Genomic DNA, 24,259 nt, shown 5'->3' on the forward strand with positions numbered 1-24,259 from the left:
CTCAGATTGCACATGCACGTTGATCTTCTTTTTATCCTATTACTATACAGCTGTTGCACAGGATCTCGGTTGTATCCAATCATTGTACAACAGTTGCATTAGTTAGTATTTGTAATGAACACATGCAAATTGCCACTTCAATTCCGTACATCACCAAACCTCAAGGTTTAAAGAAACACATAAGACTGGGGCTGCAAGATTTGTAAAAAGTTCTAAGGTAATGAGGGTAGAATCTGTGTCTAAGTATGAAGCATGAAAACACAAAATTACATGACACATTCTCTGATTTGGCAAGGCCAGAGATTGAACATCTATTTTGAAATAATAAACAGATCAAATGACGAGTTTACAGTATGGCATGAATCCAGTTTTGGTGTAATGCAGGGGAACCACTGACCACTTCAGGATAATGGAAAAATCCATCGTCTGGTTCAGGATAATGCAGGAATCCACTGTCCAGATCAGGATAATGCAGGGATCCACTGTCCAGATCGGAATAATGCAGGAATCCACTGTCCAGATCAGGATAATGCAGGGATCCACTGTCCAGATCGGGATAATGCAGGAATCCACTGTCCAGATCGGGATAATGCAGGGATCCACTGTCCAGATCGGGATAATGCAGGGATCCACTGTCCAGATCGGGATAATGCAGGGATCCACTGTCCAGATTGGGATAATGCAGGGACCCACTGTCCAGATGGGGATAATGCAGGGACCCACTGTCAAGATCGGGATAATGCAGGGATCCACTGTCCAGATCGGGGTAATGCAGGGATCCACTGTCCAGATCGGGGTAATGCAGGGATCCACTGTCCAGGTAGGGATAATGCAGGGATAATTCAGGAATCCACTGTCCAGATCGGGATAATGCAGGAATCCACTGTCCAGATCGGGATAATGCAGGGATCAACTGTCCAGATCGGGATAATGCAGGGATCCACTGTCCAGATTGGGATAATGCAGGGATCCACTGTCCAGATCGGGATAATGCAGGAATCCACTGTCCAGATCGGGATAATGCAGGAATCCACTGTCCAGATCAGGATAATTCAGGGACCCACTGTTCAGATCGGAATAATGCAGGAATCCACTGTCCAGATCGGGATAATGCAGGGATCCACTGTCCAGATCGGGATAATGCAGGGATCCACTGTCCAGATCGGGATAATGCAGGGATCCACTGTCCAGATCGGGATAATGCAGGGATCCACTGTCCAGATCGGGATAATGCAGGGACCCACTGTCCAGATCGGGATAATGCAGGGACCCACTGTCAAGATCGGGATAATGCAGGGATCCACTGTCCAGATTGGGGTAATGCAGGGATCCACTGTCCAGATCGGGGTAATGTAGGGATCCACTGTCCAGGTCGGGATAATGCAGGGATAATTCAGGAATCCACTGTCCAGATCGGGATAATGCAGGAATCCACTGTCCAGATCGGGATCATGCAGGGATCAACTGTCCAGATCGGGATAATGCAGGGATCCACTGTCCAGATCGGGATAATGCAGGAATCCACTGTCCAGATCGGGATAATGCAGGAATCCACTGTCCAGATCAGGATAATTCAGGGACCCACTGTTCAGATCGGAATAATGCAGGAATCCACTGTCCAGATCGGGATAATGCAGGGATCCACTGTCCAGATCGGGATAATGCAGGAATCCACTGTCCAGATTGGGATAATGCAGGAATCCACTGTCCAGATCAGGATAATTCAGGGACCCACTGTTCAGATCGGAATAATGCAGGAATCCACTGTCCAGATCGAGATAATGCAGGGATCCACTGTCCAGATCGGGATAATGCAGGGATCCACTGTCCAGATCGGGATAATGCAGGGACCCACTGTCCAGATCGGGATAATGCAGGGACCCACTGTCAAGATCGGGATAATGCAGGGATCCACTGTCCAGATCGGGATAATGCAGGGATCCACTGTCCAGATCGGGATAATGCAGGAATCCACTGTCCAGATCGGGATAATGCAGGAATCCACTGTCCAGATCAGGATAATTCAGGGATCCACTGTCCAGATCGGGATAATGCAGGAATCCACTGTCCAGATTGGGATAATGCAGGAATCCACTGTCCAGATCAGGATAATTCAGGGACCCACTGTTCAGATCGGAATAATGCAGGAATCCACTGTCCAGATCGGGATAATGCAGGGATCCACTGTCCAGATCGGGATAATGCAGGAATCCACTGTCCAGATTGGGATAATGCAGGAATCCACTGTCCAGATCAGGATAATTCAGGGACCCACTGTTCAGATCGGAATAATGCAGGAATCCACTGTCCAGATCGGGATAATGCAGGGATCCACTGTCCAGATCGGGATAATGCAGGGATCCACTGTCCAGATCGGGATAATGCAGGGACCCACTGTCCAGATGGGGATAATGCAGGGACCCACTGTCAAGATCGGGATAATGCAGGGATCCACTGTCCAGATCGGGATAATGCAGGGATCCACTGTCCAGATCGGGGTAATGCAGGGATCCACTGTCCAGGTCGGGATAATGCAGGGATAATGCAGGAATCCACTGTCCAGATCGGGATAATGCAGGGATCCACTGCCCAGATCGGGATAATGCAGGGATCCACTGCCCAGATCGGGATAATGCAGGAATCCACTGTCCAGATCGGGATAATTCAGGGATCCACTGTCCAGATCGGGATAATGCAGGGATCCACTGTCCAGATCGGGATAATGCAGGAATCCACTGTCCAGATTGGGATAATGCAGGGATCCACTGTCTAGATTGGGATAATGCAGGAATCCACTGTCCAGATCGGGATAATGCAGGAATCCACTGTCCAGATCGGGATAATGCAGGGATCCACTGTCCAGATCGGGATAATGCAGGAATCCACTGTCCAGATCGGGATAATGTAGGGATCCACTGTCCAGATCAGGATAATGCAGGGATCCACCGTCCATTTCAGAATATTGCAGTGATTTACTGCCTAGTTAGTGATAATCTAAGTATTCACTGCTGACATTCAAGATCACAAAGATGCAATGCCCAATTTGGGATAAGACTGGTCATTGACTGCTGTGGATAAGACAGGATCCAGTGACCATTAGGCTGTGTTTGGAACAAGGTCTTGATCCACTGACCAGTTTAAAATAAGACTTGATAAAATATGATCAGTTTGGGATAATGCAGGGAACTACAGGCCAGTTTGGGATCCACTCATGAGTTCTGGATGATGCAGAGATCCATTGATCAGCTTGGGATAACACAGGGATCCACTGATCAGATTGGGATAAGGCAGGTATGGATCTATTAATCAGTTTGGGTAAGACATGGATCCACTGACCATTTCGGATAATGCAGGGATCCACAAACCAGTTTTAGAAAAGCGAGATCCATTCATCAGTTTAGGGTAAGAGAGGGATCCACTGACCAATTTGGAATACAACACAGAGCCATTGTCCACATTTGGGGAAATAAGGGATCCACTCATCAGCTTGGGATATGGAAGGGATCTACTGACCAATTTGGGATAAGACTATCGACTGCCCACATTTGGAGAAGACAGTGATCTGACAATCAGTTTGGGGTAAGACAGGGATCCACTTGCCTTGTCGGGCGGGGGGAAAAAGTGATCCACTGTCGAGTTTAGGACAAGACAGGGATCCACTGACATGACCCCTGAGTTGAGTAAGTGAGTGAGTGCTTGGGGTTTAATGTCATACTTCACAATTTTTCAGTCATATGATGACAAAAGTATCGTTAGAGTGCATATAATGTGCCTCCATGTTGTAGGACGGATTTCCATCGCTCTTTTATCTAGTGCTGCTTCACTGAAACACCTTACTGAAGGCAAGTAAGCCGCCCCTCCCGAGCCATTATGCTGATACGGGTCAATCAGTCGTTACACTATCGCCTTCATTCTGAACGTCAAGCGAGGAAGTTACGTCTTCCTCTTTTAAGGTCTTGGGTGTGACTCGACCCAGGATTGACCCTGGATCTACCGCTCCTGCCGCTGAATTGAAGATAAGGCACTGATGAGCCACTACATGAATAATTTAATCTTTTTTAATTTAAAATAATGGTTCCCGTTCAGCACTCGTGGATATCCCATAATCCTCACCATCCTCATACAAGTGATAAATTCTTAGGCAATAAAATAAAGTTTTTAGAAACTATGCATTTGGCTGATAGTCTTACTAAATTTGTGGTCAATACAAAACAAGCCATTTAAACATACATGTCACTTGGTCATTTTATTATACCCATATAACTAGTACAGCTATAAGATATGACAATTTTGATAACAAATGTATAGCTTTATAGAATTGTATAAAATATAAAAATTGTAACACTGGTTTTATGTCATGTAAGTGCCTCTCCTTTCTCCACTTGTTTAAAGCATTAGTATCCATCACCACTTAGGCTTTATTCATTACTATATGGCTACATACATGTATGTTCTAATTGATAAGGAATCTCCCACAGATCTTGACGTTTACACTCCACTCTTCTGGGATGCTCTACAAGTCGTCTAAGACATCACTCCAATTATATTCACTTAAGAAATACTGGATGCCAATTCAAATTTTACAGCTTCTGACAAGGTTGTGATAAGTTTTAGTGATGTAACTTAATATAAAATTCATGAACTACCCTGCCATATGCTTGTTTGAACATTGTATGAAATATGTTTATCTTTGATAAGTATAGAACATGCAGATTTTAATCTCTAAATCTTCGACACTTAATATATCTTGTCATCGAACCTTCAATACATGTACACTACAAATGCATCTGTGAACAGAAAATGTGACATAAAGATCCACAGTTAAAAACATGCATGTAGTGTATAGTGTCAAGAAAAGACATGTAATTTTACATAAGTTAACCATGATCATGTGTCTTCAAAATGCAAGGTTTTAAAGAATAAAACCACAATGCTTCTCTTCCTTGAGATTCTGGTAAAGCCTGTCCCACCTTTTAGTTCTCAAATCTCGTCAAGACTCTCACGTTTATTTTGATGGGGATTCACAACTGATTTGTCAAGGTAGAAACAACTGTAAAATGTTGGACTAGAACAGCGACTGTCTCCTACTTGTGATTTTTTAGGAAGATGGACACAAGGCAAGATCATGTGAGAGAAAATAAAATGACCATAGGACATGAGTATAGCAATGCAAACAAACTTTTGCCAACAGAATCTTTACTCAACCAGTTCTGCATACTTTGAAAATTACTTCTGATTCACTTGATCGAAGCTGCTTTGCCATGACAAAATAACTTTGCAGTAATAATGTCATTACAATGATTTAAGGTTGAGAAAACACAGGTAATCATGTCCTTGTGTAACATTCTGAGTGCTCTGCCCAATGTCTGTGAGCAGAAGTTTGTTTGCTTAGCTCTGCTGACAGATGTTAGTATGAAGGCATGGTCAAAGTACCTTAAGGGTGCCTAATCATGCCAAGTTTGAGATTCAACAAGTTGCCTTGTGTCTCTTTCATAAGACATGAAGTTATAATAAGCTTGTATATATGTGGAGTGGAGTTGACAAGGTGTGGGGTTGTTCAAGCCATGCTTAAGAAGGACTGTAGAGAGGCATAGGTGCAGTTAGACCGTTCACAGATGGGCTCGTGGGCATGGAGGGCATCCTGCTCCAGAGACTTGTGGCAAACCTCACACGTTTTGGGGCACGCTTTTGGGGAGAGAGCGAGGCTGTTGGCCTCCCAGACGTCCAGCAGGCAGTTGACAAAGTAGTCCATCATATCTTCAGTGTGGTGTGGAGTTGGCGCCACCCGAAGGCGCTCTTCCCCTCGGGCAACTGTCGGATAGTTGATTGCCTGGACATACATGTTGTGTCTCGTCATCAGCTCATTGCTGATCTTGGTGGACATTGCTGGATCTCCAACCTAGCAAAGGAAATTGTAAAATTTTGATTGCTCAATTCACTACTGACGAGAAGCTCATCCACAGAACTAAACTGGCAACGCTTCTGCTGTAGTTAACCATGTATGTTGGCCACTCACAGTATCTTTTATAAGTTGTTCTGATGATAATATATTAATGTATTAAGATAAAAAATACAACACATGATTTACAATTACAACAAGGACAATTTACAGATGAAACTACAGGGCCAAACAGAAGGAAAATTTATACTACTGAAACAATGGATATTCCCAAGCTATAAAACCTGTTGTATTTCTTTGCATGAGAATTCAATATACATGTACACTGAAATCATGTCTTCACCCTTATGTCGATACTTTGCTGAAATGTTGTGAAGACATCAACTGATTTGGTTTAGGAAGTGAGATATGACACTAGGACAGGACAGATAGGGCAAAGGACAGTACTGAATTCACACTGAAAAATAACTGATGCAGACAGAAATGCTGCATGATTCCATTCAACCAGTTATATTACACTCTTAAGTATGTCTTCACATTTTTTTCACTGCATTCAGTTTCAAGAGGAGAAAAACGAGAGACATACATGAATAGGAATGATGTGGCTGGGTGAATGGCGGGCAGGAAGCCCAACTTCCATCAAGCGGCGCCTCAGGTACTTCACATTGTTATGTAGCCTCTCTCTCAGCTCCTGGCCTTCTTCGCTTTTAACAACCTACATGTACACAAAACAATGACAGCCAAAGAAATGTAAATATTTAATTACCTTTTAATACAACATGTGGGAAATGTATGTATATCCTCTGTCTAATATTTTGTAAAACTTTTTTTTCGCTACATAACAGTTTTCATAATGCCCTGACATTTTAATGTAACTGTTTTAGAGCCCAGAATGTTAATTTTTTAAAATTTTTTAATTCATTAACCGTTTTAGATTTGAGGAGCAAAATGAGGAGCTAGTGGGTGTTATGAAAAAAAAATTCCATATTCCAAAATTTCTGCATGCTTTGAAAGACAGGTACAATAACAACTGTGTCTTTTCAACAGCTCACCTTTATAGACGCCAAGGCACCACACAGAACAGTTGGAGGAAGAGACGTTGTAAAAATGAATCCAGAGGCATAGCTCCGAACAGCATCAACTGTTCTTTCCGTGCTCGCAATGTATCCTCCAACATTTCCAAAAGCCTTTCCTGCATCGAAATATCATTTGTGTCATGAAACACCCAAAATGATAATATTTAATAATTAGTTCCTCAAAATAACCCAGTCAGCATACAGTCACTTACTTGATTTTTTAATCTTTCATCCTTTTTCAAGACAGCATTTTCTTATTTTAATTCAATACATAAAGCACCGACACATTTGCAACACAAAAAAAAAACATGAAGGTCAAGGATTTTGTAATTTACAATAATTAACAAACATGCAAGGTATCAATAATGGAAGATCCTCTTTATGTTATTGTGCTTTTTCCTGTTATTGTGATTTACACTTATTCAAAACTTCAGCTCAATACATGTAGTACTTTTTGAGATACTACCTCTACAATTTTCCTTGACACTGATTCTTATGAAGATTTACATTAATTTGTGGTAATTAATATGCACACAGCTCATCAACAATGGAATATCTACCGTGTGTTACTGCGCTCTACATGAACGCAAAACATCAGCTCAATACATGCTGTACTTTTTAAGTTACCACTCCTAATATTTACTTAAACATTCCTTTTGCTTGGGTTAAGACATACTCCTCCAATGCACAGTAAATCTACAAATTACTGGTACTACTTTACTAGATACATTGCGAAGACATTAAAAGAAAAAAAAAATTGTTTTCACATTTTCCCCCAAAATTATTTTTCCCCTTGCTTTGTTAGGTCTGACCCTATTCTTACCAAGAGTTCCTGATATAATATCCATCTTGTCCATGACCCCATCTCTCTCGCCCACTCCAGCTCCATGGCGACCATACAGACCAACGGCATGCACCTCATCCACAAAGGTAAGGGCACCATATTTATGGGAAATATCACAAAACTCCTCCAGAGGGCAAATTGATCCTGATAGAAAAACCAAGAAATTCACACTTATTACAAAAGAACCAGTTCTTTAGTCTTGTGTTTAATTTTAAAGATACATGCATGTATAACAATGTTCTCAGCTATTCATGCTGAGACATTTTAATTCATTTTAAATTCCCTCAAAAACTAAATGAGTTTCATAAATTTGATCTGATTTTGCACCAAAATGTCAATTTTATCAGATTATACTTATGTTAACTAGTTCAATACACTAAAAATTTCCTTGAACAGAGTATCTCTTGCACAAAACAAAACAGGAATCAGAATGAATCTGAAATCTGTAACTTAAACATTTCCAAGTCATTTAGCAGAAATCATCTTGGTTGCAATTTAAAAAACACAACAAAGTCATCTTACCATCCATGGAATGAACTGTCTCAAATGCAACAATTTTTGGGACTGATTTGTCTACTTGTTTGAGCAGATAGTCCAGATGGTCCGGGTCGTTATGTTTAAAGATGTGCTTAGGAACTCTGCTATTCCGTATACCCTGTATCATAGAGGCATGGTTTCCGGCATCAGAGAAGATATGACAACCTGAAGAGAAATAGCCTACCTAAGTCCAACTGATACATACAATACACAATAACTTGAATTTTAAAACACAAAATCTTGTAGTATTAGAAGAGAATTTATTATCTGCAAAGCACAAATGAATTAATGTTAATGTCTCAAAAAGTCAAAAGTAATCATCAGAATAAAGCAATTTAAACATTTTAAATCATGATTTTCTTTCTCATCACAACCTTGATGTCTAACATTTTTCTTCACTGTTGTATTTTTTCTCCATGTCTTTTCAGTTCAGGAACTGGAAATTCAGAAGCCACTGTGTGGTAGGTGATTAAGAGGGATAATGGTCCATGGCCTCACAACTCAGTGATGTTAGTACACGTACACGCTTTACGCTGTGATCCACAACCAAGGGACATAACTCTTGTTATACTATACTGTGGTGCTGAATGTTTGGCAATGCTAAGTACAGAAACTGCATTTACAAGTCAGGCCTTGAGGGTGTAAGATATGCTGTACTCACCGGGTAAAGCTTGTGCCAGGGTAAACAGAGTTGAGTCGTTGGCTACATAACATGAGGTGAACAGTAGGGCAGCCTCCTTTTCATGTAGCTGAGCCAGCTCACTCTCCAGGGCCTCGTGGAGTGGAGAATTCCCGGAAATGTTTCGAGTCCCACCTGCCCCAGCACCATGGCGATGAAGACCTTTTCTGTTAGGGAAAACAAGACATTGATATATCTAAAACTCAAGTACTTAATAGCTTATACTCTCAATGAAGTGGATATAATTTAAGCCTCCTGGACACTCTTCTGTCAGAGTGGTAGTCTTTTTGCCCACCTCATATGGATTTACAGCTTCTTCAAGGAATTTTTGACAGCTTCTGGTGAAATGAAAATTGAATATGAGGCCATGAACTAAACTGTAAAGTTTTACCAGTTAACAGTTAATTCATTTCCTTAATTTTTACTTTTTGAGTTCTATCTCTTTAACAATTAGGAGATTGGTGTGAAACTTGTAACTTACTCCACAGCTCTAATGACCTGAGGATGCCAGCTCATTCCCAGGTAGTCATTGCTACACCACACCGAGATGTCCCGCTTGTTCCCTGTGTACTCCTCAGCAAATGGAAACTGAGACGCCTTGCGCAAAACCTTTTTGAAAATGCGATAAGAGTGATCTTTTTTCTTCTTATCAATCTGGTCCTGGAAAAACTGCTCATAATCGAACACTGGCTTAACTTGATCAGGGCCTGAAAAAAATTATTCCAGCATAATTTTTAAATACTTTGTTAAGGAACCTTCATTTTCTCCATACTGTTGTTTTTTAAGAAATTTCAGTTAATCTTGAGCTGTACAATGGGTTATCTTATTAGAAGAATTCTCCCTAATGAGTGTCTCTAATTGAAGTTAGATAACCTTGAACAAGTGCACGGATCAGCAGACTAAATTGCCCTACCATGGTCCACTTCCAGGGTCAAGTTATGCCCTTTCTCAACTTCATCCAGGTTAAACTTCTGGTGAAGGGGGTTGGTCCTGGAGCCAAGGATTGAAGCAGCTGCAGCAGTCCTCAGTTTGGAGGTCTCCACTTTACCAGGGGCTAACCCAAGGTCTGATAAGTACAGAAAAACAATGTTCAGACAAACAGGTGGAACTATAACTTTTATACATATGTGTTTCTCCACAAGTAAAACAAGCGTTTAGGTGAACACAGCATATGCCCAAACAAATGTTTGAAATGTATAAAAGAATGATGATACCAGTAGTATTGTGCTGAGTATAACCCCTGAGGGGAATCTTCATAGGTGTTGATGATAGGTATGTGGTTACCATAACAACTGCACAAATGGACAAATGTGTCCACCAAAAAAGGACACAAAATCAGCCCGGACACAAAATCATATCTATTTATATAGCATATATAGGAAACTGTCAAAATGGTAACCATGACAACTGCAGAAATAAACAAACATGAATCCCTACCTTTATGTACGAGAACATCCACCAAAAAATTAAAACTTTCCATGGAAAACAAGATGTAGATGGAGATAAAGCCCGGGCATGAATACGGACGGACAGACAAAATCGCTTTAAAGTAATATGCTCTGCTTAACCACAGGGCCGTACAAAAACTATGAAGCTTTCTCTCTGCAAATAAGTGTGGGAATGTGAATCACCAGATACATTTAGTTATATGAAAATTTTGGGAGTGTTCACTACTTGTAGCTCTACATGTACATATCAAAACATCTGCACTTTTTCACAGCAACACGTTTATTTCTGGAAACTCTCCAAATATCCAAATTACCAGTATCACTGGCCACCGACACAACATCCATGGCAGGTTTGGTCTCCTCAGTATCCACCTTGATCTCATCATGAAGGAACGGACACTTCTTGATCTCCGAGTTGTCCAAACCTGTCAATCAATTTAAACATTACAATTTCGGAGTATTTCAACATACAAACCTGCATCATAACATGTAGTTCGTTTCAATAATTAACCATACTTATATATACATAAACATACATGTATGTATGAAATTCACGAATGAATGAAACCTTTATTTAAAGAGGGTACCTATAATTGTACAATATGCTCTGCCCAGATATACGATTCAAGCAATGTATTAAGTGAAAAATATCAAAATACATAACATACATCTTTAGACATTTATAGAATATGCCTACATGTACCTGCAGTTGTAGCTGCTGTGGTGTACTTTACCACATGAGCCATGACTGGGCAGTTCTCTGCATATCCAAGCACCTTGCGAGCATTCTGGTGGATCCTTGTCAGGGGGATACGAGTAAGAAATGGGCACTTCAGCACTATCATTGTGATAACCTACAATGCAAAAAATTTTTACTTTACTGAGCATCAGGTGCTGGTATCTATTTAACATCCAGAGAGTACATGTACAAGTATGCATGACTGATGATATACATGATTCAACCTGTGTACAGGTATATTAGTGCATGAAGACAGATGATCAAAACTATAGCTTTACTATACTAATACACTAATATACGATGCATAGACCCCAGGATACGTGCATAAAATGAGCAGTATATAAAATTCTGACCACCAATTTCACATACTTTCCTCTCATCATAGGCAGTACAATAATGCCTACACACCATGTACAGACATATATGTAGTTCAGTGAACATAAATAAATTTGAATACTTAGTCAATACTACAGTAACTACATAGTGTTTACAATGCACAAGATGATGCACATGTACAACAAAGTTTACCTACATATACAATGGAATTCAGCTCGGTGATGTGTATATCAGGTTCCAGCAAGAATGTTCTTCCCACTTTTTTAGTCTCCCTCAGTGGATTACATGTGCTAAATTTAACCTGGATATCTGAATTTTATACAGAATATTCGGAAACATCTGCATTTTCCCATGGCTGTTATATTCCTGTTTACACTGACATTTTTGCACCAACGATAGGAAGGGTTCCAAAAAATGAAAAAAAAAAAAAAAAAAAATAATCAACTCTTCATTGTTCAGTTGGTTTTAATTTGAGTGCATGCATGAATAAACAAAAAACATTTGTACATGTACAGGAAAAATTGTTTGATGTAAACCTGATGACTTTTACAATCAGAAAGTGACATAATCATCATCATGATGATAATAATCAATCAAGAATAATTCTTGACCTCATTACAAAATGTTCTTTGTTTTATTTTTTGTTAAAACAATATCCAGTACAAAACATCTGGCCCACCCTTGTAATAAAGGATTGTCACTACATACATGTATTGACTTCATCCTATATCAAGGTATATCCTACTGTAATCTGTACACGCAGGGTACATGTAGGCCTACACCTTATAATGCAAATCAATTTTTTTTTTCCAAATTGCTAATCCATGGACAGTCAGTTCCCTTCACAACTGCCAAAATTGTATCTCAGCAAGTTAAAAAGGTTAACTATAGGCCCACACATACACTGTACAGTGTTTAATACAAGACAACGTTTGTACAGGAATCACTCTTCTGTATCCTTTCTAAACCTAAACAATTAAACTGTCCTTGAACCATCTTTTTTTAGAATGTTCAAAACAAGTTCGTGAAGACGGTACTTTTACATTAACGTTTGAAGAGTTTGAGAGGTCACGAGCTACTGCACACAGATGGTTTTGAGCCAAAATGTGAAATGCCCAAAAGTAAACTTACAAGTAAAGTTTTTTTGTGTTGGTTACAACTGAATAATTCTTCACAACACATGTACATAGTATCTCTAGAAGATACATGTACAGTACCCAATAATGGAGAAAATTTTGAGGAGTACATCGAAGCCAAAATAGCCCAGTGATTGCTTTGTATTCATTTCAGGATTTTCTCGATTACATATACACACAGGGATCATGTAAACAGGCTTCATGTACTTCATATCCATTCATAACTTTAAGTCTAATGGGGAGATTAATGAGCATCTTCCACCAGATCTTCCTCAATAGCTCTACTTTACCCTAGACAAAACTAAATGTAGCCTATATACTGCACTTAGGCAAATATAAACATACACATATGAGCAACGATAACAATACTGGTAAAAAATAACAAGACATGTTATTCTACTTGTACTTAAGCTGAAAAAAATTAGTCCACAGGTCGATTTATTGAACACGAAAGTATTACATTTAAACAACAGAATATGTGAGCAAACTATGAAAGCCATAGATGAAAGTCCGCATACATCTTCACACCACATTGAGATGTTCAATTTGACTGTGTCAAAATTCTTCAGCCAAGACAATAGGAGATATGAGATGGCTTGTAAACATGTCTGACTTCTTGTAGGCCGTGTCAGATCACAAATTTACTTGTGTGCAGATGTAACATAAAAACCATTCCACCAAACAAGACTGAAGATAAGACATACACAGTAAAATTTAACATAGACATACATGCACACGTACGCCCACATAGATGTATTTAGGCAGATGGCACTAATTTTGCTTTGTTCCTCCACCCATAAATCTGACTGCTATTGAACAAGTGAAAAATTCTTGTGTACAGCATTAAGCACCAATCAAATAAATAAATAACCAATTCTGCATTGTGAAAGACCACTTGTCTAAACACATTATAATAACAATCATGAAAAATGATCGCCAATTAGCTATTACGGCAGACTTATTCTGCTACATGTATATGTTCAGGAGCTCCTACTCACCAAGCCCTCTCAACAACCAGTGAGCAGAAAACAAGCTGTTTTTGGAGAATGTCCTGCCAAGAGACCATCTAAGCCACTGAATGATGGACATAAATGCATAAAGTGTCCTGCCTAATTCCCCACCCCCTTCCCCTTTTACACTCTCATCTGACAATCAGCCTGGAACACAACAATCACTTTTCTGACAAACTAAACCTCAAGACACATCACCCTGAGGCACTTCAACTGAATGCCCTGATCATTTTTAGGTCAAAGTAACTTGATGGACACTTTCTGGGCCTGATTGAGCCTCCTCTGCCATGTCCCTTTCACATGGCATCTGACCTTTTTCTCCAAAAAATCTAGGGAATCTATAGATCCATAAAAACTGTCGTCTTACCAGAAAAGGAATTAATTAAGGCAAGACTTTAACAAGGGAGGTCATGAACACAGACCCCTGGTTTTCTGTTTGACGTCACTACAGAGGTCAACATGTAAAGAGAAAACAGGGACTAGAAAAAAATAATGGTTCTAATAAATCCAAGACCTGTGTGTACGTATGTACCCATAAATCTAACCTGACATCCTCTGGCCTTCATACTTCCACCTAATGTTACTACACAGGTTGAACCTTATCGCATGAACTTTGGATTTACTTGGCTGCACAATTTGTAATGACACAGTGCACCCAGAAAATATATATAGTTTTAGCTCCATATACATGCATGCATAAAATCATTTTTCAACATGCATAAATTGTCATTTTGTGTTGAAAAAAAATTGGAAACGAACTTTTTATCACTTTAGACAGATTTGCTTTACCCAGATATTCCACTTGATATGTGGCAAAAAACACCCTTCTATATCATACATCAATACATACAAGATAGAAAACGATTGTTCAAATACATGTACACTCAGAGCAACTATATATCAATCCGAATTATGCTCAATACATCTCTTTACATTTCTACTGACATACATAATACTACTGAAGGTTATCTCCAACAAATATGTTTCAGGCCTGTCGAAGACAATGTTCTATAGACATGCTTTCAATCCTATTGAAGACAATGTTCCATAAATATGCTTTGTGACCTAAAGAAGATTATGTTCTATAAACATGCTTTCAGGCCTACAGAAGACCATGATCTATAAACATGCTTTATGACCTGTTGAGGACCATGTTCTATATACATACTTTATGAACTGTTGAAGATCATGTTCCATAAACATGCTTTCAGGTCTACTGAAAAGACCATATGCTACAGACATGCTTTCAGGCTTACTGAAGATCATGTTCTGTAGACCTGCTTTCTGACCTATTGAAGATCACGTTCTATAGACACGCTTCCTGGTCTACTGAAGACCATGTTCTATAGACATACTCTCAGGCCTATTGACATGCTTTCAGGCCTGCTGAAGTCCATCTTCCATAAACATGCTTTATGGCCTATTGAAGATCACGTTCTATACACATGCTTTCTGACCTATAGACACGCTTCCTGGTCTACTGAAGACCATGTTCTATAAACATACTCTCACATCTATTGAAGATTATGTTCTACTGACATGCTTTCAGGCCTGCTGAAATCCATGTTCTATAAACATGCTTTATGGCCCATTGAAGACCATGTTCTTTAAACATGCTTTCTGAACTATTAGAAATAATGTTCTACGGACATGTTTTCTGAGCTATTGAACATCATGTCCTATACACATGCTTTCTGACCTATTGAAGATCACGTTCTGTAGACATGCTTGCAGGCCTACTGATGACCATGTTTTATGTATGCTTTCTGACCTACAGAAGACCATGTTCTATAGACATATTTTCTGACCTGTATTGACATGTAGGTCTTACAAAACCCTTACAAAACAGGCCATCCCATAAAAAACAAGACATCCTTTCAATAATCGACCTCCTGTCATCCAATAAGCTTTAAGCCCAATAGAAAGAAAATGGCTATAGCAAGAAAAATGGAAACTTTTCTTGTAACATTTAAGAACAGCACATACAGCATAAGCCCCTTACAACCTTTAACAGGTTCTCATCAGAGCCCAAAAGATGGATGACAGCACTCTCATGTGCCTTCATACTTACATGGGTAATTTTACCTCATCTGTTAGATAGAGCAAGCAAACACGCATATTTCAGGGCTGATCTGCTAGAATAATTACTCCGCTTCCCTGCAGGTATAAATCCTCCTAAGACACTGTTACAGATGGTGTAGAGATAGGAGGCCAATAAATCTGGCTGTTACATGCTGAAATTCCAACAGGAAATACTACTTAGAGATTTCAGTTTTACCTTTATCACACCTGTGACATGGCACATTAAAAATAAGTACAGTGGATGCATCCATCTAAATCAGCCTTCAGAGCAAGATTTTTTTTATATAACTACACTGTAGGTTAGCTCATATGTGGCAAGTTATCACAACAAACCACAATGCATAGGGCAATTAGTAGGCAATAACACAAAAAATATCCCTAAAACAGAAGTTTTTATAAAAGCACATGTAATTTCCATTTTACGCCAGTCACAATGGTGTTTTAATCTTATATTGAGCTAATAGTAAACAAGGTCAGCATTTACAATATTGCTACCAGTCTAGCTAGTTAAGATTCAACCTCTGAGAACAGAGATCTAAAAATGCCAAATGCTATGTATTAATTTCAAGACTTTAATACTCACCATGTTTTCATTACTTACATGCAGCACATGCATTGCATATTTACATGTAAGTAACTTCTCCTACAAATGTAGGTGCTTACAGAGTGAAGTAACATGTATTTCAGTCCATCGCCTGTGTTATTCTCTGGGAGTACGTGCACACCAGAAGGTAAGCTGAGCCAGCGAAATTCTGTCACGTAAAGGGTGGCCTTCCTAGCACTGCCATTACTTCAACGCATTGATACTACAGCTGGTGCCCATTGCTGCTTACATTATAGGCCTGAAACTGAGATCTTTTACTTCGGCTACTACTGGATAATCCTTTCTCCACAGTTTCCACACTCTAGCTGACAACTACACCATCACAGTACCAAGAAGGCCTGGACCGAATACTGAAATGTTCAACTATGTGGTAGTACATGTACCTCTGTGTGCCAGCCAGAAAAACAAAATGATTTATACGATATGTACTGTGATTTATACCCTACTAGCTAATGTAGTTACATTACTAATCACTAAGTACTAATGTAATCACATGTAGTTAAGCAAGAGTGAAAACAATGTATTAACATGTGGACTATACAGGTGCATGGACAATCACAGTCATCACCTTGGTATATACCAAATCGACAAGCATAACTAGCTCATCTGTAAAATATATGCTTCTTTGCTTTCCCACATTCAGTACAGTTTTAAACTTATATCTTCAGGTAGTTCTGATTAGATAATGGAATCCACAGATCTACTGCATTTTTTTTTTTAATGAAGAAAAGTAAGCTTCACAAATTACATTCCAAATAAATTTACCTATTACCAAGAAAACTGAACGCAAATATCAATACTGAGGTTACATGAAAATGTTCAAGCAGGGTAATGTTCAGAAAATAAGAGCATATAAATACATCCTGATGATGTGTAATATGCTTCCCAAATTTTGCTTCTGTTGTCCGAATTTATTTGTGCTACATCACAAGGACAGTACTCTTGTGGCCCTTCCAAGTGAGGATTGAAACAGTTAGACCTTGTGCTATATGTAGCTGAAAACAGATTCAACAAATGTGGTGAAGGCTGTTCTTGATCAAGAATGATTTTATCACCAGCATTCATACAGAACTCCATGAGAAGTACATATACATGTACTTACATTTATGGAATTAATAATAAATGCACACTGTGCAAACATATGTACAGTTTAAAATGGCTTTGCTACAGCTCATGTATTGAAAATATATCAAGACAAGACATGTACAGAAGAAGAAGCACTTCAGTCTGGTACATAAAAAGTGCTAAATGGAAATGCACATTAAAACCAGTGACACATATTATTGTCTGGTGGCAGGATAGTTTTCAGCAACAGGACATCTCACAGCTTTTTAATAATATTTATTCATTTATTTAATTGACTGGTTTATGGCCCTGCTCAAGAATTTTTCACCTATATGACATTCAGGAAATGTACACACAACCACATCTTCATTTAAAAACTTAAAAACAAAAATCCCCTTGCCGTTTGTTTGTTGGTGTTGTGATTAAATGTGATGCAGACATTTTACATTTCATATATAAACCAAAGATTGAGGAGAGGATTTGATCCCTCACTTTTACAAATACTAGTCTTTAAGGTAAATAAATATACATATAATGTGGTGAATTAATCTCCCTCTTGATTACTTGGATAAGCTGTGCATCAAATTTGCCATACAACATCACAGTGAAAGAATATTGACAAGATTGAACTAGACTAGCCCATTATGTTAATAATTATCCCTCAAATACTGTATTTCACTGAGGGGTACAAAGTTACCAACACAAACACAAATTTGGCTCTTTTTTCATGTTTCTTTTCTGTGAAAACATGTTTGTGCATCACATAAAGTGCAAGATTTGAAATTATTTTTAGTAATTAAAAATGGTACGGACTTTGCTACTGAATGGGGCTAATCTCCAATACAAATGTAAATGTTACACACCATTTCAACTTCATGTAAATTGACAAATCTTTCTTTATATTCCTAAATAAGCGAAAACACAATTTTTTGTAAAATGAGATTTTTAAAAAAATTGTGATGAGAGTTTAATAAAAAAAATTTCTTGTGTCTCTCACCACAACCACGCCAGCTTTGTCAGGTTTCTCATATCATTTATTTAATTAAACAAGAAATAAAACAGAAGTGCCCTGAAAACGTGGTCAGCCTTAAGTCTATCTTAATCCCACGTCTTACACATCCTCTAATTAGCAAAAGTACCCATGAACTACTGTATTTGGCAAATATAAATATGAATACTTACCATGTCACCCTCAGAAACCCAGTGGCTTAGAGTATATCTTTTTACAATCAGTTAGTCACAGAAGTTAGAAGAAGGCTCTACTCACCCCATATATATATTGGTATCTTACTGCACTTCAGATAAAGTCAAATTCTCAGAAATTCTATATGCCAATCCCTGTTTTCTGTTTCACATTCAACACTTCTTTTCAAATAATGACACTTATTAATGGTAGTTTATGCATACAGGAAAAACAAACTATAAATGTACATGTACGACACATACACCTGTTCCACCATATGCTTCCACTTTTCATATGTGCAGCATTGTTAATATACATTTTATTGGAAATGGGAGTACACCGGAGTTATAAGATGGTGCTGTGCTTAGGTTTTATACAGATGAACAGATTCAAAAAACTTTTGCAAAACTGCATTCAAGAGGAAATGACAAAGACTGTAACAGGCTTGAGCTTACCTATACTGTCACATGGTGCACATCCTGTTACACATATAATGCCAAACTCACCCAATCAGGACATCCTGAAGATCAGGGTTGGCTAAACATGTCATGTACGTCATCAAGTAGATGAGAAGGCATGGTTATTGTGAAGGCTAGTCAGGTCACAGATTTAGTTTGACTGGTTTTATTATGTCACTTCAAACTGACAGTGTACTTGTGTCATGTACACATGTCAAGTTTGGGTCTTGAATTGAATATGTTTTGTATGAAGCATGCCTACATGTACATTGTACCAAATTAAACTTATGAACTGAAAAACCCCAACAAATTAACACTTCTTCAAATCGGATGTATAACATATTACATTAATATCCATTCATGGAACTACATATAAATGTCCGTGTCATATGTCTTGACTACCACTGTTCACACCTGCACCTTCTTTTGAACTGTAATCCTTACTTTAATTCAAATCAAGTATATGTATCAACATACACTGGTTTATGCAGGGCTCCTGTAGATCGGCTCAGTGCTAATATTACACAGGAAAGAAACATGCTTTATGTGAAACATACACATAGAAATGAATGTACACGTCACGGTTTTTAAGAAATGATCTTTATCAGGTAGACAAGAATTATTACACAATATACATTTATTCAAATGGTGTTTTACGCCGTACTCTAGAATACACCACATATATGACAGCGGCGGGCATTATGGTGAAACACAACCAGGCACAGCCCGGGGAAACACATCGTATGCATAACACACAGGGCATTTCTACCCTAAAAATACAATTCATAAGTACTGAGTAACTATATATGAATATATATGAACCTTAGTTGTACTCACTAAAATTAAAATTGGAAATAAATTTTTTAAAATATCATACATGACACACATACATGTGACTGAACCAGAACATGCATTGAGAACGTACATGATCATGATTTACCCTGTGGCATAAATATCAATACCAAATTATCTATCAGACTAACAACAAAAAAAATCAAGAGTTTATCAATTAGTTTACCGTTTCTATGTATGTATTCAAGCTGCTTACATTCACACATGTAAGGGTATATGTGGTGAACATATATATATCTGTAGGCTACATGTAAATCATTTCTGCTGATAAACCATAATACATTTATTTCTGGCTGATATCATCAAAACTGAAATCTTCTACTTAAAAATATCCATCACTCTGTTGCCATTGTTCCTGACATGTTTACATGCATCAGTTATTTACATTCTATATAGACGTACAGTATGCCAGCAAAATATACTGCTTCAGACAGATACCTATACATATATATATATTTATTTATTTAATTGATTGTGTTCCTAAGAAAATGCTAACCTCCTCAGCCAGGGAGACCCACTGTTTGTATAAGCTTGATATCAGAAAAACTGTGAAGAAAGTTATGTATTGCACCTTGGCCTACATTAAAGCCTACAGGTACTTCTCAAACACATGTATGACCTTACCTACCGAACTGGATGCATTACCTAAGCTATCTGTGGCACTGGGCTTGTATAAATGCTCTGGTCTCTTAGCAGGAAGCACGATTTGTTAAAAATGCACAAAATAGATGTCTATATACATGTAATATAATATCAGCTTTTAATATCAAGACATGTGCATAGAGCACACATTTGCTAATATTCGTTAAACCTACATGCATGTCTGTAGGCCACACTGAGCATCTACTATATACCTACACTATGAGTAGGCCTACAGTTCATTTCCAAATACCAGCACAGGTACAAACATTCTGAGGGGAGCTGTGAGGCAACAGCACCTGACACCTTTCAAAATATGTTCTCAGCCATATCAGATTAGTAGATGTCATTTACAAAGTTAAGTAAACCTCAGTATTACTGTTTATTAAGTTTAACACTTTCTGGACAAACATGTTGCACATATTCTCATGCTGGAGATTAAGGAAATCGATCTGTATCCAATAGTCTACCTATTTGAAAATTAATACCACCCATGTACACTCATGTTACCTGGCCACTAGGGCAACCAATGGTAAACCATACACCGATTCAGGCAACAAGGGCATGGTCTGAATCGATGTATGGTTTACCATTGGTTGCCCCTGTGGTTACGATACTCCGCCAGCCCAGTATAACGAGAGGAGTTGAAGTATCCACCTGAGGCTAATGCTAACAGACTACCTGCATATACTATTTGCTGACCTATACCAAGCAGTCTGAAAAATGGTTCTAGGATATACTGGCTAGTACTTAATAACACTTTGAATATTGAATATTGAATATTGGCTTGTTAAAATATTATCCATGTAAGAATTGCCCCGATCAAGACTTCTTTGATTGTTATAACTCCCAAACCCTGATCAAGTTATATGGAAAATATGAGGAACGAATGCAAGTGAGGCGGATAGACATCCATATAAATTAGATCAAAATTTAGCAGAAAAAATGCACCAACCAAAATCATTTTATATGATACTCAATGTAACCTATGATAAAGTTTCATGATTTTACTGGAATTATTTCTGAACTTGAAGACATGAGCTAATTATGGAAACATGACCAACTACCGGTAATCTGATAATGCTCTCACATTAGTTTGGCAAAATTTTGTTTGGCTTAATGTCGTAATCTGTTTAAATACCTGATGCAGTTACCATACCTGCCTATGCCAAATATGTCGACGCTGTCAGCACAGCGGGTGGCTTTGAGCATCAAGCTCCAAGGAATTTCTGGCCAATGCAGACTAGGAAATAATGTATATGTATCTATGTTATGCGTACGACAAAGTGACAGACGAAAGGTAAGAACAAGCATACAGTGTAGCAGCAAAATTAATGCTGTTGATGGGCAATTTTTTGTATCAAATTCTGTGGCAAACTACCATGCCAACTGCTCCCAGTTTTTAAATGGAGCATGCTCTGACGTTGGTTTGAGGTCATTCTTGTCTGCAATGAACAAATTTTTGACAAACCCAACGTCAGAGCAATCTTGGGCTACTGACCAATGAACAAACGGACGTATGGATGGATGGACAGGACATCAATCTGATAGACCAAAATTATACAACACTAGTACATGTACTGTGTCCAAGATTTGACAAAATCATGGCTGAGCACACCTGACTCACACATCCATGGAAAAACTAATCCCTATGTACCCCTCCCCTTTTCGAAAACTGGTTGGTGGGTAAAGGGTGGGGGTGAAAATAGAAATGATAAAATGATGACACCGGTACTTGAGCGAAAGAGTACGACAAATGTCGTGAAATAGTTTTAAAACGTGGTTCTAGCAAACTGACTGATTACCACGACACATAAAGAACACAAAAATGATACACTGAAGAAACTTACTCACCTAAGCAAAAAGATTTGCGAAGACGTTGACAAAACGGACGTTCCGGATTTGACGTTTGTGGCTAAGAGTGAAGAGTGTTATATGTAGGTCTGTTGAAATATACTCTAGTAGGTCTGGCGCAGCAGCGCCCCCTGGTCTATCGCGAATGTAAACATTGGCCAATCATGATCAACGCGCATGTCTTTGCTATCCATCCTGCACTTTGGCCTACCCGGTTAATCAAAATTAAGTTGAAGGTAGAAAACAAAATAAATACAAGAACAGGAAAAACAAATCAGCAAATGGGAAAAGAAAAAAAGCCCAAAAATAAATAAGTAAATAAAGCAAAAAACAACAACGCAAAATACTAAATTTGGTCGGAAAACAGAAATCATGCTTCATAGAAGATTCTTTATTATCCAACTCGTAACTCTCACTCATAATGTTATAACTGGTCAGATTAATCATTGGAGGGCCAGAGCACGGGAGGACTAATAGCACCCACCCCCCTCCGGCCGACAAACCCAGCTAGGCCGCTCCTCATCTTTCAGTGCTACCGCACCGGTATACGTGTTTGTTTGAGTGTCAAATTATGTATGTAGACCTGTAACCTATAACAGGTTATATGTGTCCCAGGGTTTATGGTAGAGAAAAGTCGGTATGGTGTTATGGGCGATCATACATATAGCCTATAGGGCTATAATGTCAACATGCTTGGTCCATACAAACCCAACGCATTCAGTAAAACCGATAAACCTAAACATAGGTGAAGGTTTTTCTGTTGACGCTTACTTTATTTTATTTTATTTTTTTTTCTTTCCATTTATTGATATAAACGATAACTCTAAATATATATTCATATATGTGTGTAGATATACAGATTGTGTACCTGATTTATATACAAGCTGGAAATAATATAACACGCTGTTAACAGAGAATAGATTCCATTCTTCGGTTTGTTGAACCATTTTCTGGAAGTTTAATACATAATAAAGGAAATAACCTATATAATCTAAATACATCGTTTAACGTCTTTGAGATGGAATTTCAAACTTCTTGGTAAATGGCATATATATATATATATATATATATATATATATATATATATATATATATATATATATATAAGACGACCGAAGGCAAGTAAGTCGCCCCGCCCGTGCCATTATACTGATATGGGTCAACCAGTCGTTGCACTATCCCCTTCATGCTGAACACTAAGCGAGGAAGTTACAACTTCCTCTTTTAAAATCTTAGGTGTGACTCGAGCCAAGACTGATCCTGGATCTACCGCTCCCGAAACGGACGCTCTACCAACTGTGTTATCTAGACTGGTTTTTATTCTAAGTACTTTGAACCCAGGAACACCCTACTTCAATGGCAACCTGCGAATGATCGTGGGTTTCCCCCAGGTACTGCCTGGTTTCCCCTCACCATAATCTTGGCTGCCGTCGTACACATTAAATTCTAGTGTTTTAAATCAAAATCATGAGTGAAATATTGTTGAACCTATGCTTCGGAACAGACATTCGTATTCCAGCCGTCAACCACCTTGAGTATGGCGTTAAACATTCATAGAAACAAAGCAATGATGAGTGCAATAAATTAAGGGATTAAGAAGACCCCCATCAAAACACGTGTCAATTTCTTTAAGTGGGATGTGCTCCAGATAAGCGTGCTTATATATAGGCCTACATCAGGGGTATTTTTTCATAGGACCCGCTCCACAACATAGGTTTTCATCGTAGATTCTTGTGGCTGAGATGTAACATTAACAGATTTGGGATGTTATGAGATATCTCAGCATAAAGCATTCCACCATCCCTTCTCTTTGTATAC

At 38.5% G+C, this 24,259-nt stretch overlaps 1 protein-coding gene across 7 annotated transcripts; it reads right to left on the reverse strand.

The window, feature by feature from the left end:
• Positions 1 to 5,375: 5,375 nt before the first annotated feature.
• Positions 5,376 to 22,549, reverse strand: LOC135471250 (5-aminolevulinate synthase, non-specific, mitochondrial-like). 7 transcript variants are annotated; one of them, XM_064750393.1, is made up of 12 exons: positions 22,442 to 22,521; positions 15,776 to 15,938; positions 11,187 to 11,337; positions 10,798 to 10,908; positions 9,949 to 10,101; positions 9,517 to 9,742; positions 9,018 to 9,202; positions 8,342 to 8,521; positions 7,799 to 7,963; positions 6,952 to 7,091; positions 6,486 to 6,614; positions 5,376 to 5,899 (listed from the first exon to the last, which is right to left on the reverse strand). In XM_064750393.1, exons 3-12 carry the CDS (start codon positions 11,326 to 11,328, stop codon positions 5,558 to 5,560), a joined length of 1,773 nt encoding a protein of 590 aa, XP_064606463.1. In that variant the 5' UTR covers positions 11,329 to 11,337; positions 15,776 to 15,938; positions 22,442 to 22,521; the 3' UTR covers positions 5,376 to 5,557. The 7 variants fall into 7 exon arrangements, with proteins under 7 accessions (XP_064606463.1, XP_064606464.1, XP_064606465.1 ...); XM_064750394.1 differs by lacking the exon at positions 22,442 to 22,521 and adding an exon at positions 16,370 to 17,707; XM_064750395.1 differs by lacking the exon at positions 15,776 to 15,938 and having other exon boundaries at positions 22,442 to 22,549.
• Positions 22,550 to 24,259: the final 1,710 nt, after the last annotated feature.

The sequence above is a fragment of the Liolophura sinensis genome, chromosome 7 (assembly GCF_032854445.1).
Source record: "Liolophura sinensis isolate JHLJ2023 chromosome 7, CUHK_Ljap_v2, whole genome shotgun sequence".
NCBI classification, from domain to species: domain Eukaryota; kingdom Metazoa; phylum Mollusca; class Polyplacophora; order Chitonida; family Chitonidae; genus Liolophura; species Liolophura sinensis.